Source organism: Staurois parvus, unplaced genomic scaffold (genome assembly GCF_062004578.1).
Source record: "Staurois parvus isolate SC_StPar_1 unplaced genomic scaffold, SC_StPar_1.0 ptg000011l, whole genome shotgun sequence".
NCBI lineage: Eukaryota > Metazoa > Chordata > Amphibia > Anura > Ranidae > Staurois > Staurois parvus.
The window spans coordinates 3663255-3682210 of record NW_028317807.1 but is presented as its reverse complement, the minus strand read 5'-3'; the positions used below and the strand labels follow the sequence as shown (position 1 = coordinate 3682210).

The following is an 18956-nucleotide window of genomic DNA, read 5'->3' as shown; positions in this document are numbered from 1 at the left end:
TAATAAATCACCATCCACAGGTGGCAGACATTGCATGAAACCTCCACTTAAACACAAGTGTTAACATAAAGGCACACAGTCCTTATTGGGCCGTGTCTGTACCTAAGCAGGTTTGACGTTCAAGCAGCCCATTCATTTCAATGTCCTACATGCGAAAATCGCACCAAAAGGCGAATGCACTCTTTTTTTTAAAACCGCACCACTTCAAAGTGCATGGTACTTTGCTACCATGTGTTTTGGTGTGCAATTTCATGGATGCGCTAGCAAGGTGACTAGAGCGCTATTAACCATTAATGTACCTGCAAAAAGAATGCACATTTTTTTTGAGCTGCCGGAACACAAGTGATTTTCCATGCATTACTGCATCGCACAAATGTGAACCTAGCCTTACACTTTACCCCACAAGGAATATTTTGAGATTTTGCTACTATTTTGATATAATCACAAATCAGGTTGTTTTTTGAACTTTCACAATGTAAAATTATTTTTAAATTCAAATTAACTTATAGCATATTTTTTTCATTATATAATGTAGACCATATAAAGTGTTCTTGAACGACTATAAGATGGGTCTGTGCACTTACACATTCCATTTATCAAGATTGACATAAGACCCTAAAATACTGTCAGCTCAGTAGTCTGTCTCCTACCCAGTACCATCTAGTGGTGCTGCAGAGTACTAACACTGTAGACTGAATTGTGCAGTAGATATACTGTACTGTAACATTCTTCCAATATACAAAATCATGAAGCAGAGTGTTTAAAAAAAATTACTCTTGTGGTACCTATGAATACAATGTTGTGCTGCCTACTGCAGCTCACTAGGTATTTGCACAGAAGAAAAAAGTCAACACCATATCAGCATTGCTCAACAAATAACTGTCTACATTTAAGAGAGGCTTGCATACAATTTCTGCCAGCATCCATCAGTTTTCATACAAGCAAAAGCCCATATTTTGTCTTGCTACCATCTTATCTCCAACATATTTCTACCCAGAGAAAAGAAAAATATTTTATCATGTGGTCTGTATAGGATATTCTTTTTTGGAGTTTTTTTTTTTTTTTTTAAGGAAGATAGCAAAGAAGTACATGTCGCATTGTCTTTTTATAGACAGTTATTCTCATTGCAATATTTTATTTGCATTACATACACACTGTATTGTGGCATCCCTACGCTAACACATTTATACAATAAATTGTTGTTTGTAGATCAGCTGGCACATATGTTCATTGACCAATTCAAGTGACCTGTAGTTTCTTTTTAAAATGCCCAAGGCTTCCTTGTCCTTGTCTCATTTTTTATGCAGAATATTCAGTTATACAAACTGTAGAACACTAGCTGAGAGAAACCTCCTACCCATACTCACCTCCTTTGAGGTTCTCTGTACTCCATGTCAACTGTGCTTCTTTAGAGGGGGTTCTCTCTTTAGGCACATATTGGCTTTATCTTGAAGATGGGTCAGCAACCTAAGACATGTGTGCACACAATGTCATTTTTAGTGGCACTCAGAAGGTCATCATGTGGCATGGGTAAAGGCTCAGATTAGTCTGCCTGAGGACTGGAGGATCCTCCAGTAGGCCCCTTCTCCCTATAAATATGCTGCCATATGCTGTAATTGACTCTAGGCTTTTGCCTCTGCTCCTGCGGCCAACACAGAGAGGCTTACCTGAAGTCACTAAAGTTCAGCTGCTGTTCATCTTCTTAGTACCAGTGTAGGTTTGCCTACATTATTACATGCAGAAGCTTTCCCACCTACCCTGTTCCTTCTTCTAGTGGAACCATCAGCTGCAGCAGGTACATATGCAAAACCTTCACATTTATGGTAGTGCAGTAATTTGGGCTGACCTGAGGTCTGAAGGTGCATAAATTGAGGCTAATCTGAGGTTTGAAGGTGCATGAATTGGAACTGATTTGAGAGGTGAAGGTACAGGAGTTGGGGCTGATCTAAGGTGTGAAGGTATAAGACTTGAAGCTAAGCTGAAGTCAGAAGTTTTAGAACCTGGGGCTAATCTGGGGTCAGAAGGTGCAGAAATTGAGGCTCTTCTGAGGTCTGACAGTACAAGAGTTGGGGCTGATCTGAGGTCTATGGCGCGCTATTGTTCATCTTCCCAATAGTTTTTTAATTCTTGTAAATTGACAGTTAATGTGGAAAAGGTTGCTGACCCCTGATCAACAATGACAATACAAGGTAACAAGTATAAACTCTACCCCCTAATACAGGACAGTGCCTGTTCAGAACAATGTTCCCTGGTCTTTTGTGGCATTCAGTGTTTGGATGGCTTCACTCTGGTACTGACCATGGCTAAACCTTTGTTTATCTGCCACCTGCCTTCCTTGACTTCAGCCTGACATTTGAAGATTTGTTGTGAATGCAGATTTTTGCCACAACCATAACTCTACCAGCAGCAGCTCCACATATTATTTCCTTCCAGATCTGCAGGTTCAGCAAGTGAGGCAGCTCAGAACAGCTATTGTATCACAATAATAGTACTGAAATGTTACTTTAAAATACCATCTGGGCTGTAACAGTGGCATCTAAAGAAATACAATGTTTTATATGTTATATATTGGAAATAATAACCAGTTCACCTAGGTTTGCAGGGAAAGATAAGCCACAGATGATCCCCATTGCTTAGAGTAAATTCTGGATGTTCCAAAAAACCTCAAGGACAGTTCTTGAAGCCTTAGATTACACATTGAATCTAAACTAGAAAAGTGTTCCCATAAAATGAACAGATGATTCAGAATCATGTGTTTCATGTACTGATAGGGTAATCCGTTATTAGCCTTACTTAGTGTTTTATGATACTGCCGTGTAAATGGTGTTTGTATAAAATGTAACCCTTCCGCTGCCAGGTCCTGACAGCGCGCAGTTTGACACACAATCCGGTTGCTGCAGCCATCGGGATTGTGTGTAAAACTAACAGGCAGACTCCTGCCTATCAGGTGGAAGAAACTGGGTGGCTGTGCTGCCACCATATTGCTTTTACACTATTGCCCTATTGCTATTCACAGTGCCCCCACCATGTATTCCAGGCTCTGCTTGCCCATTTGCGGGCCCAGGGCCGACATGGCGGGTGCCGGAGGAAAGCAATGTGTATGACGAAACTTCTGGGTCATTCCTGTCACTTTCTCCAGCTAGAATAGGAATGTATTGTAATGTGATCTACACTGGAATACATTCAGAGGATCCCAAAGGAGACATGCAGGTTCTTGAAGACCCTGCATATCTCAATAAAGAGAACCTGTCACCTAAGAAACATCACATAGGGGACTTTGTGTCTATGTTTGCAAAAAACCCAAGTACATAACATCCACCTCGCAAAAAAATTGAGGCCCCCCACCTCCACATATATGCACGTACAAACGTAATTGCACACTCCGGGGGTGTCTACGTGTGAAAATGTTGATTGCAATATACATGTTACATATCACTATGCATGCCAGAATGAGAGCAATAATTCTAGCACAAGACCTCCTCTGTAATGCTAAATGAATGACCTGTAAGGCATTTGGAGAGTCACCTATAGAAAATATAGGGTACCGAAGTTTGTTGCTATTTCACAGGCGCACGCAGATTTAAGGTTTGACATGTTGGGTATCTGTTTACTCGGTGCAACTTTTATGTTCGTCTTTTATATTGTACCAAAATTGTGGATAATTTATTGCGCTTGTTTGCTCTATAAATTCAATTCAGTGTGTTTTTTACTGAAATTTTCAGTTTCTTAGACCTGTGTGGTAATATCGTTTGACATAAAAAAATAGGAAGTATCACTATATTATTCTCTAGGGTAACTGCTTTTAGAAAATATATAACGTTTTGGGGTTTTGTGTAATCTTCAGGCCTAAAATGATTTTTTAAACATGTGTATGTGCAAAAAAATGCGAAAATGGATCTGGCAGCAAAAGGGCTAAAGTATACAGTTGTGACCAAAATTATTCAACCCCCACTGAAATTGAGTGTTTTGGCCAGTTTGACATTGCTTTTGATCATTCAGTCATCTTGCTTACATTTACATTAAAGAGGCACTTGTAGGTCAGACAAATATAACATAACAGTTATAATGAAATAACCACAAATGTCTTTTCTGTGCTCACAGCATTATCAGTTTTATTCAACCCCCAAGTGACATTCAATCTTAGTACTTAGTACAGCATCCTTTTACAGTTATAACAGCTTTTAAACGTGAAGCATAGCTTGACACAAGTGTCTTGCAGCGATCTACGGGTATCTTCGCCCATTCTTCATGGGCAAAGGCCTCCAGTTCAGTCACATTCTTAGGCTTGCGCACTGCAACTGCTTTCTTTAAGTCCCACCAGAGGTTCTCAATCGGATTTAAGTCTGGTGACTGCGATGGCCACTCCAAAATGTTCCAGCCTTTCCTCTGCAACCATGCTCTAGTGGACTTGGAGGTATGCTTGGGATCATTGTCCTGTTGAAAGGTCCAACGTCTCCCAAGCCTCAGGTGTGTGACGGACTGCATCACGTTTCCATCCAATATCTCCTGGTACTGAAGAGAATTCATGGTACCTTGCACACGCTGAAGCTTCCCTGTACCTGCAGAAGCAAAACAGCCCCAAAGCATGATTGACCCTCCACCATGCTTCACAGTAGGCAAGGTGTTCTTTTCATCATAGGCCTTGTTCTTCCTCCTCCAAACATAGCGTTGATCCATGGGCCCAAACAGTTCTAATTTTGTTTCATCAGTCCACAGAACACTATCCCACAACTTTTGTGGTTTGTCCACATGGCTTTTGGCATACTGCAGTCGACTCTTCTTATTCTTTGGAGACAGCAAGGGGGTACGCCTGGGAGTTCTGGCACGGAGGCCTTCATTACGCAGTGTGCGTCTTATTGTCTGGGCTGAAACTTCTGTACCCACATCTGACAAATCTTTTCTCAGTTCCTCAGCAGTCACACGGGGACTTCTCTCCACTCTACGCTTCAGGTAGCGCACAGCAGTCGAAGTCAGCATCTTCTTTCTGCCACGACCAGGTAGCGTTTCAACAGTGCCCTTTGCCTTGAATTTGCGAATGATGCTTCCTAAGGTGTCTCTTGGTATGTTTAACATCTTTGCAATCTTCTTATAGCCATTGCCCTTCCTGTGAAGAGAAATCACCTCTTCTCTTGTCTTCCTGGACCATTCTCTTGCCTTCACCATGTTTGTAACCACACCAGTAAATGTCTAGAAGGAGCTGAGTATCACAGTCATTTTAAAGCTGCCTAATTGGTGCTTATTATGCTTGATTGCTGCTCGGTGACATCCACAGGTGTTTTCAATACCTGATGGAAAGCACCTGTATGAACCTCTGTTCTTCAGAGTGGTAGTCTTTAAGGGGTTGAATAATTGTGGCAATGAAGAAACCACATAAGAACCATTTACTACTGTATTACATAAACAATTGATGTCATTTTAGTTGCATTTGGGTAGTTACAACGTCCTTGTAGGATTTGATTCTGAATACAATTCCAAATGTACACTATAGTCCCTAAACCCCTTTACAGCATTGGGGGTTGAATAATTTTGGTCACAACTGTATTTCTACTTTTGCAGCCAAATTGGGATAACACCTACCTAACAAACCTATATTTGATTTGACCTCATTCACATAGCAACTTTACAAATTGCAGCTTACCTTTTTTCGATGCTCTATTTTGGACCTTCCAGCAAGGAAAAAATTCTCCATAGTTTATACATACAGTGGGGCAAAAAAGTATTTAGTCAGCCACCAATTGTGCAAGTGCTCCCACTTAAAAAGATGAGAGAGGCCTGTAATTGGCATCATAGGTAGACCTCTACTATGAGAGACAAAATGAGAAAAACAAATCCAGACAATCACATTGGCTGATTTGGAAAGAATTTATTTGCAAATTATGGTGGAAAATAAGTATTTGGTCACTTACAAACAAGCAAGATTTCTGGCTCTCACAGACCTGTACCTTCTTCTGTAAGAGGCCCCTCTCCTGCACTTATTACCTGTATCAATGGCACCTGTTTGAACTTGTTATCAGTATAAAAGTCACCTTTCCAAAACCTCAAACAGTCAAACTCCAATCTCCACTAGAGCTGTCGAAGGACACCAGAAACAAAATTGTAGACCTGCACCAGGCTGGGAAGACTGAATCTGCAATAGGCAAGCAGCTTGGTGTGAACAAATCAACTGTGGGAGCAATAATTAGAAAATGGAAGACATACAAGACCACTGATAATCTCCCTCGATCTGGGGCTCCACGCAAGATCTCACCCCGTGGGGTCAAAATGATCACAAGAACGGTGAGCAAAAATCCCAGGACCACACGGGGGGACCTAGTGAATGACCTGCAGAGAGCTGGGACCAACATAACAAAGGCTACCATCAGTAACACACTACGCCGCCAGGGACTCAGATCCTGCAGTGCCAGATGTGTCCCCCTGCTTAAGCCAGTACATGTCCAGGCCCATCTGAAGTTTGCTAGAGAGCATTTGGATGATCCAGAAGAGGATTGGGAGAATGTCATATGGTCAGATGAAACCAAAATAGAACTGTTTGGTAGAAACACAACTCGTCGTGTTTGGAGGAGAGAGAATGCTGAGTTGCATCCAAAGAACACCATACCTACTGTGAAGCATGGGGGTGGCAACATCATGCTTTGGGGCTGTTTCTCCACAAAGGGACCAGGACGACTGATCCATGTACAGGACAGAATAAATGGGGCCATGTATTGTGAGATTTTGAGTGCAAACCTCCTTCCCTCAGCAAGGGCATTGAAGATGAAACGTGGCTGGGTCTTCCAACATGACAATGATCCCAAACATACCGCCCGGGCAACGAAGGAGTGGCTTCGTAAGAAGCATTTCAAGGTCCTGGAGTGGCCTAGCCAGTCTCCAGATCTCAACCCCATAGAAAACCTTTGGAGGGAGTTGAAAGTCCGTGTTGCCCAGCGACAGCCCCAAAACATCACTGCTCTAGAGGAGATCTGCATGGAGGAATGGGCCAACATACCAGCAACAGTGTGTGCACACCTTGTGAAGACTTACAGGAAACGTTTGACCTCTCATTGCCAACAAAGGATATATAACAAAGTATTGAGATGAACTTTTGATATTGACCAAATACCAAATTTTCCACCATAATTTGCAAATAAATTCTTTCCAAATCAGCCAATGTAATTGTCTGCATTTTTTTTCTCATTTTGTCTCTAATAGTTGAGGTCTACCTATGATGCCAATTACAGGCCTCTCTCATCTTTTTAAGTGGGAGAACTTGCACAATTGGTGGCTGACTAAATACTTTTTTGCCCTACTGTATATATATGTGCGTGTGTGTATATGTGTGTGTATGTCTGTGTGTGTGTGTGTTTTTGATGGGTGAGCTCTAAAATTAAATCTTGGATGTACACAGCACACCCCACACTCCGTACACAGCGCACCCCTCAATTGTGCACTCTGTACACAGCACACCCCTCAACCCTGCACTCCATACACAGTGTAACCCGAACTTTGTACAAGGGCACCCCTCAACCCTGCACTCTGTATACAGCGCACCCCTCAACTCTGCACTCCGTACACAAGGCACCCCTCAATCCTGCACTCCATACACAGCGTACCCCTCAATCCTGCACTCCACACACAGTGTGTGACGGGAGTCACTTTGGATGGGGGCCCATGGAACCCAGCTTACTTTGGAGAGGTGGGGAGACCCCTGTCTGAGCTCCCCATATCCCTATTATGTGTAAGTCACCCTGTGCTTGTTAGGGGTACAGGGTGATCTGTCCTAATATTGTGTAGACATGTCTAGGAGATAGGTGGAGTGGGGTTTGTGGATTGTTTGGTATTGTGTGGCTTCATCCCATTGTTCTATTGTTCGTCTTGCTTGGGAGCAAACTATTATGGGATGTATGTATTTATGTGTATTAGCTTATTGGGGAGGGGGGTGTCTCCAGCAGTCCTCCCTCCTGATGGGACTGTCTGCTGGTGTGAAGTTTGAATACCTGTGTGTCTCTTGTTACTAAATGTAGATTGCCCAACCCTGTGTCATTATGCATTGAGGGGGACTGTCCCTTGAGTGTATATATCTTGTATCTGTGTTAAAAATAAACTAGTCTACCTCTGGCTTACTTCAAATCTGGTGTCGTCTGGATCTTGGGGTAACAATAGCCAGAGTCACTGGTCTCGTGTTCCAGGGCCTGAGAAGCAGCTTCTTGATGGAGATATCCAGTCGTGGGTGTCTGTTACATAGTGTAACCCTGAACTATGTACACAGCGCACCCCTCAACCCAGCTCTCCATACACAGAGCACCCCTCAGCCCTGCACTCCATACACAGCGCACCCTTCAACCCTGCACTTCATACATACCGCACCCCTCAATCCTGCACTTCATACATAACGCACCTCTCAATCCTGCACTTCATACATAGCACACCCCTCAACCCTGCACTGCAAAGAAAGCACACCCCTCAATCCTGCACTGCATACACAGTGTAACCTTGAACTCCATACACAGCGCACCCCTCAACCCTGCACTCCATACACAGAGCACCCCTCAACCCTGCACTCCGTACATAGCGCATCCCTTAGCCCTGCACTTCATATATAGCGCACCCCTCAATCCTACACTTTGTACATAGCACACCCCTCAACCCTGCACAGCATACATAGCACACCCCTCAATCCTGCACTGCATACACAGCACAACCCTGAACTCCATACACACCGCAACCTTGAACTCCATACACACCGCAACCTTGAACTCCATACACACCACAACCTTGAACTCCATACACACCACAACCTTGAACTCTGTACACAGCACACCCCTCAACCCTGCACTTCATACAAAGTGCACCCCTCAACCATGCAGTTTGTATGTAGTGCCCCCTTAAACCCTGCACTCTTTATGTACCCTGGCAGCCCATCCTCGGAGATGCTGCTCACATTGGGCTCTGTTCCTACCTGGACTCATTCAACCTTCATAGTTGTGTGTTCTCTGCTATGCTCATTGCTAATAACAGGTTATAGAATTTTCTGTCTATTGGTGGGTCTTGTCCCCTCCACAGTCTGTGGTGTGGAGGAAGGGAGGAGATTGTGTGCTGTAACCTCTCGCAACCAATCAGTGAGCTGTAACAATGTGCAGTAACCTCTAGCAACCAATAGGTTCGCAGTAATGATGTGCAGTAACCTCTAGCAAGCAATCAGTGAGTGGTAATGATGTGCAGTAACCTCTAAGAACCAATGGGTTAGCGGGGGGCTGGGGGGGGTGGCTAGGGGAGCCCCGAAAAAATATTTGCCCAATGTTCGATCAATATTAAAGATGGCCTTGGCAGCAACTCTATGTGTCTTATGGATGCATAGAGCATCGGCTCGGGGACGAGCACGCAGCGTTGCCTCCAGAGCAAGCAGCTTACCCTGGGGGCACTGCTCAAGGGGGAGGAGCCAGGAGCGGTAGCAGGGAAACGAAAAGATGAGGATCGGGGCTGCGCAGAGCAGGTAGGTTTAGACATGTTTGTTATTTTACGATAAAAAAAAAAACGAACCTTTAGTGTCACATAAAAATACAAATTTTGTACAGCAATCTGGACAGAAAGGTACTCCAATACTATCACAGTTTTAGCACATGTCCCCTGTCAAGATAACTGTATAAATCCCAAACCCCACCTGCATAACTCTGTATACTGTATAAGTGTAGACACAATGTTATCTTTCTGTAAGTCTATGTATGTTGGTAATGAATTACTTGACCTGTATTGGCAGCCACCTTATTTACAAGGCCTAAAGGCTCAGTCACATGAATCAGTGTCTGAGGTGTTTGGAGGTAAACAGGATGGATGTAAATTTTTTTACATCTGTGCCCATTCTGTTTGTGTCCAGAGAACCTAGCTCTATGGATACTCCACTGTCCATATACATCAGGCTACCTCTGATCCGTCACATTTAGGTCCACAAAAATGGAAAGGGACACAGTCCCAAACGGGCTTGGCCCATAAAGCTGCATTGAGCTTCCAGTCAGGTCTGCCTGAAGAATTGACAAGGAGTCAAATTGTTGCCATGCTGCTAAAAATTTTCTTATAGGAATTTTTGCTTCATGTTACTTTACTGCAGTTTTCAAAGACAGCAATAATCTGACAATTACAAATACATTGCATACTGTAATCATGTGACCATTACAATAGCTTGCAGTTGTTCATCTGCCAAGCCAAAAGTGATGTCTCCCATTGTGCATTAAGCAGAAGTGAACTGCAAAACAAAATGGAGAATAATGTGCTAGTATGAACTACATACTAGCACATTATGAAAGACTTACCTGAAAATAAAGCCCTCCAGCGGTGTGCTGACAGGGCTTCCATCTTCACCTGGTCTTCAGTCCAGGTTCACGGGTTGTGGACGTTTGAACGCCCGAGCCACAATGATGTCACTTCTACTCATGCGCGTGCATGGGGCCACGGCACAGCTCTCTCAATGGATGGTATGCCATTCACTGAGAGTGCAGTGCGCACGGACCAGTGGCATCATCGGCGCTGCTAAAATACATATCTCCTACACATTGCACATTTAGGAGATATTTACTGTACCTACAGGTAAGCTTTATTATAGGCTTGCTTTTAGGAAAAAAACAAGAAAAAGGACTTTACTACCACTTTAATAATTATTTGTGCTTGTGCAGACATCCACCTTCTTTACAAGCACTTCCTGGGGAATTCAATCAAGCACTTATGTCACTATTCTGGTGGTTGTCCCCTTTCTGTGCCTAATTCAGCTTTTGCACCAGTTTTGTGTTACACACATAGGGCGACATATTCAGGGAGTTCTTGCTACCTCCACTTTATCTATTGCAACAACAGATTCTTAAAGAACTAATGCCAGGTCACAGATTGGGAAACTGGTAGTAATTAAGACCAGCTCTGAGCTGGTGTAGAGAGATACCAGTGGAATGTTGTGCTCAGAAGCTGTCAATGTGGCAGTTTCCCCACAGGGCTCTATCCTCAGCCAGGGGGCAAGTATACTGGTGATGTCATTATTCAAATATGACCATGCCCAAATTTAGAAAAGGACGAGCTTACAGGATAGGCAGACCTGATGCGGAACTAGTCCCCAGGGCTACAGCGCTTGTTGGGTGGGCGCCATCAGGTCCATCTTGCTTTTGATTGACAGGGGACATCAGTGGGTAGATTTAAAAGCTGGTATTGGCCCTAATAGCAGTTATGGATCTACCCACTGCTGTGCACTGCTAACTAAAAGGAACGTGGTCTTGATGAGGAACTAGTCTCTCAATTCCCCATCAGGTTCATTCACCCCATCTGTGTGTTTTTAACTGAGTTTCCATGTGTGTGTTCTGACCTCGTGTCAGCTCCAACATTGTGTATGTGTTTGTATGCTGTGACTGTAGAAATGTCCCCCAACTGCTGTGTATTGTTAGTGGAGATGGCCCACAGCCTTAACTTTTTATTCATCCAATCAGGCTCGTTTTTGCTCTGGGGTATGGGGGTTGTCACACTGTTGTGGACAGATTATGCATGAACCATGAGAATGTAAAGCTGAAGATGTGCAGGGACCCTTCAGGGCTGCTGATAGGACACAAAAAGTGCTCTTCTCTTTTTATGTTATACAGGACATTTAGAGCTACTAAGTAGAACTATGGGCAAAACTTTTTTTTTTCATTTTGGATATAGTAAGGAAGTAACTCCTGTCAGATTTTTTTTTTTGCCCTCTGTGTCCCATTGCGTAGATTTTCTTTCATTACCTGCCCCATAGCCAAACAGGAAGTGAGAGGAAATCCCTACAAATGAACGGAATTACTTGGGGACCCCCATGTCACCAGAAGTAGTGTCCTCATTGGAAGATGTCCCCTCTATTACTTTTCTGGGGACAAACCAAAATGTGTGATTTTCTTTTACTTTCACTTTCAATGATAATGGTAAACAGGACAAATGGAGAGGGGGAATCTCCCTAATGGTGAGACAGACAGTGATAAAAACTGAAAGGTGTTCTAATCCCTCTCCACTAAATCCAAAAATATAAAAAAATTGGTGCCTTTAGCTATATTTCAATAAGTAGCAGAATGCTATATTTAGCACTTCCAAATGTTAACCAAAAAAAATCATCATAGCAATACTTACCCAGTCCTTCCATGAACCTTTGGGATTAGCCTCTTTAATGGGTTCCAGGCGTTTCATAAGAGTTTGACAAGCAACCTATAAAAAAAGAAGAAAAGACTGAGAAAATGAAGAGGAACACTGGAGTTAATTTATCTGTCTTAAGCCTACTTCACTACTTAAAGCAAAACTCTGGGCAATTTTTCTTTCCTATGTGGTCTTGTGCAGAGAACTGTTGTTGACATCATCATGCCCATAGACCTGCTCTGTAGTGATGATGGCAGGAAAAATCCACTGCTGGAGGGGGGGGGGGGTGCTGTTTTCAAGAGGATTGAAGGATTGGGTGAGTATAGGCTCTGTGTTCACCCATAGACAACATGAGCAGTTAACCCATGCAGTTCAGGCACAGCCTCACTGCATGAAAAAAAAACATTTTGCCTTGAGTTGGGCTTTAAGGAGTGGTTGAAAATGCCTCACTAAAGCTGACCATACAATGATTGAAGTTCATCTAGTCCAGAAGGAACCAGACAGATTCTGTTCAGTGTATGGCCCTGTAACATAAATCTAGGAGTAGAATAGTTTTATCAGTAGCTGAGATATGATGTGATCTGTAGGAGTAGTTCAATAGTAGATATACTGTAGTTTAATCCTGTGTTATTAGAGATACAGCATACCTTAATCAGTCAGAGACATATGTTTTTAATCAGCATTTGAAAGGACAGAGCAAGCTTCTAGGCTGGGAGTTGACACCTAGATGCCAATAAAACTTTATAATTTATGTAGTCAGAGATTGCCACCTTCTTGAGCCTAATAGAAGATTACTATCCATTTTGGCTACACAAATCAGAAGGAGACAGGGAACAGGGAGAAGGCTCTGAAATGTCTGCCACCTTTGATTTATACCAACAGATCAGAGGAATCCATTTCATCTCTCATAAAAGATAAAATATTAGTTACATAGTGATGCAAATAATTCCTTCTGATTGGACACATTTTCGGCTACATCTATGTAAAATTGTATTTGTAGCCTCTGTAGAATCCCAGAGAAACACACAAAACAGGTTATATGGCACCTAACTGTTGCAACAGGTGAACGGTGATTGGTACTGTCGTGATCAGACTGATGGGCTGGTGTCGGAAATCCTATTCTTGGCCCAGTGGTCCGAACCATTTGTGGCTCATTCAGCTCTGGGTACTTCAGAACACAAAACGACCTGTGGGCTTGTACAGGAACCTCCCTTAAGGTTGATTGACCAAGGGCTACAGTCCAGCCCACATCCATATTTTAATAAATTGAGGACCCTGCGATATGAACAGCGTGATTCATACGGATCTGGTTCCATTTGACTGGCAAATCGCGGACATTCTTTTGACATGCTCCAGTCACAGGCTAGATCTTGGTAAAAGTTTTATTTCTGTTTTTATTCCCTTTTTATTTCATAATGAATAGCCAATTGTGTATGTCTTTTTTGTAACTCTCTTTTCTGTACATATTTTATGCACTGCCCACTTTTGGGATAGTAAATCATAAAATTAATAAGTGACTTCTGTGTACTAAATAGGGCTCATATCTCTGGAGAGATTGTTGTATTTCTAGTGTCATATGCTCGTTCCAAGTTCATTGCCAATATGTAGGCAATTGCACTGTGTGTTGGCAGATTGCATGCAGATTGTAAAGTAGCAGAACTTCCAGACGGAGATCTGCGTGTGTGTGTGGTGGCCCAGGAGAAAGAACAGTCTGTGGACAAACTGTTGGGTGGTGGCAAGATACCATTTATAGTGTGTCTGGTGTGGGGGTGTGTGGACAGTGGAAGAGTGATTAAAACCGGGGTTCTAGCTTGTACGATAACTGGAAGAATCCTAGCAAGGTGTGCTAATTGCTAGACTGCTCCCCAATCCTTGGAGTGCACCAAATTGTATTTAAGATTTGTATCTGCCTGTGTGTGTGGTCAGCCAGCTAGATTGGAGTGGGGTTTCCCTCCAGTGGTGGCCAGAGGTAGTGCGGGCGTGAAAGGGTATCACGGCAAGTCTTATATGCTCAAAGTAAGTCCCTCTCTTTCCTCTTACCCTAAATCACAGGCCATGCAATGGTTAGCTAGTTGCCGTGGGCGTGCGTTGTTCGTGACAATCCTTACTCAAGAGAAGTCGATCATTTGATTGCCTTCTGTTGAAGGGACATACTGGAAAACCTTTCTTGAACTGTGGCTGCAACCAATCAGATGCAGCCTCTGCCCAATGTATTTTGACAGCAGTGAGATCCACTGTCCATATACAATGTCCCAGCTTCCATCCACCTCATTTGTGTGGATGAAGGAATTTGTTAGTGGTTTTCTGGTCAGCCCCCTGGTTGACCGAAAAAAAAAAACCTAACAAGATAAGGCCAGCTTAAAGTGGAGTTCCACTCACCCTGTCAAAAAATAAAAGTCAGCAGCTACAAAAACTGTAGCTGCTGACTTTTAAAAAATAGCCACTTACCTATCCCTCGGTCCCGCGGTGAGTCCCTCGCAGCCCGTTTCACTGGCCGTCCTGTATTCCAGGAGGCCGGCATCTTCAGTGTGGGCACCCGGCTGTGCAGCTTGCAGCTTCTGTGCATGTGCAAGTAGCGCTGCTCTTTATGAATGGTCCTGTAGTCTTCTGGGACCTGTCACGTGTTCCAAAAGACTACAGGGAGGGAGGACACCTTCTGCTTCCGATCACATAGGCGATCGGACTGAAAGTAGAGGTGGGTACCTGTCAAATTCGGGTACCTGCTCCCCCCCTGCCCCCCAAAGGTGCCAATCCTTAACTGGGAGCAGGGGGAGCAGTTCTTAAAGCGGAACTTCCCCTTTTGGGTGGAGCTCCGCTTTAAGCCTCACACTAGTCTGAAATATACAGCCATGAAAATTCAGAGTTCTGTATTTAATTGAAAATATTTGTACAATCTGAAAATTCCAGTCAGTCAAGCGTAAAGGAATGTGTCATATTACTCAAAGTTATAAATTAAAATGTTTACCTTCACTGCCATTCCATTGACATCAGTCCCTAGAGAGCCACCAGATACCACTGTGTTGGGGACTGAACCTGTGCTGGTCTCGCAAACATGAACTTCTGAAATAGGAATCTCCAACTCTCTGCTTGCAATCTGGAAGACATGGGACATGACAAAATACTTTATTTTTCTTCATGAAAGCGTATTCTGCCTGTATATAAAATAAATCTGTACTGGTTACAGTGGTGCCCACATCATGACTCACCTGACTACCCTGCTTAGTTGTAGCACTGACATTTCATTCAGCACACAGTGTCTCTTCTCATCTCTTAGATAACTAACCACTAACACCAATACTGGGGCATTCCCATTACACTAACATTAATGCAGTCATCTTCTAAATTCAGAGGCAATCTTTCTCTCGCCAACACCAATATATGGGGAAGTCTTCCTTCCACTATCAACCAATTTTAGAGTCAGTCTTCTACCCACTGGAAAAAACTGAAAGCAATAAAAGGGGCACCAATATATGGTGTTCTTCCCACCAATACATGTTAAACACATCTGACCACCATATTCTTTACTTTGTGCTGTGCATTACATTCTTCTTACCCTTGCAGAGTGTACAGTGTTTATATTACATACTTCTGACTGATGCATGCTGTACCATGCATTATGTAGCAAATGTACGACATCTGCACTTTGTACATTGTGCTGTACACTACCTACTTGAGAGCTGCATTCTGTATGGTGTTACACTCCTAACTATTGTACTCTGTACACTGTGATGAAAAGTACATAAACCTTTCATAAATTTAAATATTAAAAAATGACTATCATACACTGTAGCTGAAAAGCTGATCCATAAAACTGTGTTCTCCCGACTTGACTACTGAGATGCTCTACTCGCTGGTGTACCTAAATCCACTATTACTCGACTTCAATGTATAGAAAATTCTGCAGCCAGAAGCCTCACTGGGTCTGGTACAAGTGACCATCTTACCCCTATCATAGAATCCTTGCACTGGCTACCCATCAGGTTTTGTATAGACTTTAACCACTTGACGGCTACAGCGCGGTTACCCAGTTGTGGGAGGGCATCATATGACATCTTTCCAGAACGCGCCCTCCTCCGTGTCCCCAGTGGCACGCATCCGGCGATCTCCATCATTGCTGTGTCCTACGGACACAGCTGATTGCACGGTGAGGTAAAAGGCCAATGACAGTGGCCTTTTACCACGTGATCAGCTGTGTCTAATGACACAGCAGATCACGGAGTAAATACAGTTGCCGGTTATCAGCAGCACTTTCCTCACGCTGTCACAGCATGAGGAAAGTACTGCCGATAACCAGCAGCTGTCACAGAGCAGATCGAGACTGATCGTCAGGGCAAAAATGATCAGTGCCCTGATGATCAGTGAGCTGCAGTGCTGCCCAACAGTGCCACCCACCAGTGCCCATCAGTGCCACCCACCAGTGCTCCCCAGCAGTGTCACCCATCAGTGCTCCCCAGCAGTGTCACCCATCAGTGCTCCCCAGCAGTTGCGCCCATCAGTGCTATCAGTCAGTGCTGCCAGTCAGTGTCACCCATTTGTACCCATCAGTGCAGCTTATCAGTAACCATCAGTGCTGCCTATCAGTGACTATCATTACTGCATATCAGTGCAGCATCATCAGTGCCTCCTCATCAATGCCCACCAGTGCTGCCTCATCAGTGCAGCTTATCAGTGCCCATCAGTGCTACTTATCCGTGCCACCTCATCAATGCCCACCAGTGCCACCTCACCAGTGCAGCCTATCAGTGCCCATCAGTGCTGCCTATCAGTGCAGCCTCATCAGTGCACATCAGTGAAGGAGAAAAATTACCTGTTTGCAACATTTTATAATAGAAACAAAGAAAAACTTTTTTGAATTTTTTGCTCTTTTTTTGTTTATAGTGCAACAAAAAAAACAAAACACAGTGGTGCTTAAATACCACCAAAAGAAAGCTCTGTTTCTGTGAAAGAAATTATAAAAATGTCATATGGGTACAGTGTTGCATGACCGCACAATTGTCATTCAAAGTGCGACAGCACTCAAAGCTGAAAATTGGCCTCGGCAAGAAGGGGGTAAAAGTGCCCAGTAGGCAAGTGGTTAAGATCCTCATGCTCACCTATAAAGCTCTTCATGGCTTGGCACCCCATTAATTGTCTGAACTTTTATCAACTTACTCCCTCCCTCTTGGAAGACACAAACAACATTCAAGACACTTAGCTTCTTCAGAAGCTCTACTACTTAAATCATTATAGTTAACTGTCCTAAATTGGAGCCTACAAAAATTGAGGACAGACCTCGCTGACCTATGCCTCACTCCCTCCCTGATTTCACATCTACTGTATATACTCTGAAGCCAAAGAAGACTATGCTGTTCATTTCCGTCTGGCAGTACTAGCGTGATTGGGTCGAATCACAACTACGGCACCACCTGCCTGGAGTTTGCATGTTCTCCATGTGCCTGCATGGGTTTCCTCCAGGTATTTCCTGGAGTTTCCTCTCACATTCAAAAGACATGCTGGTAGGTTAATTGGATCCTGTTTAAATTGACCCTAGTATGGATATGTATGAATGTAAGTTAGGGACCTTAGATTGTACACCCCTTGAGGGTTAGGGACTGATGTGAATGTACAATATATATGTATATATACACACATGTAAAGTGCTGCATAAATTTATGGTGCTATAGAGGTACCTGTAATAAATAAAGTTAAATAAAATAATAAATACATTTGCTGATTTCCTAGACAAAAGTACCAGGGTTTGAGAGCTAGACAGTTAGAAATACCCAGGTTCATTCTGTACAGAATGGAGGGAAGAATAGATGATCGCCTAATTTTTTGCTTGCTATCCTGAGAATTTTTTTTTGTAGTCTTGGGCTCCCAGGAGAGTCAAGAGTGCCCAGGAACTATGGGGGGGGGGGGGGGAGGGGCATCTTCTGATGAATCTATCTGATGAAAAAATGATTGGCCATCCAGATCACTTTTACCTGAAGGCCAGCTGAATAAAAGAGAAACAAGCCCACAGCATTATGTACAGGACACTTTCTTGATGTGGTTGATGTAAATTACAAGACCCATTTTTTCAAAACAACCTTGTCTAGGAGTCTCAGAGCAAGAGCAGATATACCAAAAGAGATATACTGGTGAGCTGCATTTCAGCTTGCTGACATAGAAAGACGGTATCAATCAACAACTGTTTGAACATATACCTGCATGATCTTTGTGTGGACTCCCTGTCCCATCTCTACCCCACCATGACTAATCAACACCGATCCATCCAGATAGATGTGGACAAGGGCTGCAGCCTACAACCAAACAAAGTAACAAATTGCACTTTAACCATTTTGAATTAAGGTCCAATTTCTATAATATATAATAAGCACAGCATATACAAAAACATGGTCATGTCACGTCACTGTGTCAAAACCTGACTGACAAAAACACACACACTTCACTAAAATGTGAAAATTACATGATAAAGATAAACATACCTGTCCAAAAAATTTAGCAGCGGATCCAATGGGAAATTTCATGGGGATGATGGCTAGTCCCTTCTTCTTCCAGTAATTCTTCTTATTATATTCTTCAATGGCCAGTCGTCTGTTATGGTAAGAAGACTTCTCCATGCACTCATTCCAGCACATTATCAAAGTTCTAGCATCTATCTCCTGTTTCAAGTGCGTTTGGCCAATCCCTCTGTGCAAATTGATCTCCCTAACCTGAAAAATTAGTTAAACTTTTTTGATAAATGAAATAACAGTGCAATAAAAAAGAACAGTTCTTAAAAACTGAAGCAGCCTCATCTATATATATATAGTACTGTGCAAAGGTTTAAGGTGGGTGTTAAAAAATGCTGTAAAGTTAGAATGGTTTCCAAAAGA

General features: G+C 43.1%; 1 protein-coding gene across 2 annotated transcripts in view; it reads right to left on the bottom strand.

Moving 5' to 3' along the window:
• The window catches only part of LOC149473717 (aldehyde oxidase-like), a 202286-nt gene that overhangs the window by 23950 nt on the left and 159380 nt on the right, over positions 1 to 18956 (bottom strand). For both annotated transcript variants that reach the window (XM_089670160.1, XM_089670170.1), the window contains exons 26-29: positions 18567 to 18794; positions 18285 to 18380; positions 15065 to 15193; positions 12097 to 12171 (exon numbers count right to left, since the gene is read on the bottom strand). In XM_089670160.1, coding sequence (XP_089526286.1) covers positions 12097 to 12171; positions 15065 to 15193; positions 18285 to 18380; positions 18567 to 18794 — 528 coding nt within the window. The remainder of the gene's footprint in view (positions 1 to 12096; positions 12172 to 15064; positions 15194 to 18284; positions 18381 to 18566; positions 18795 to 18956) is intronic.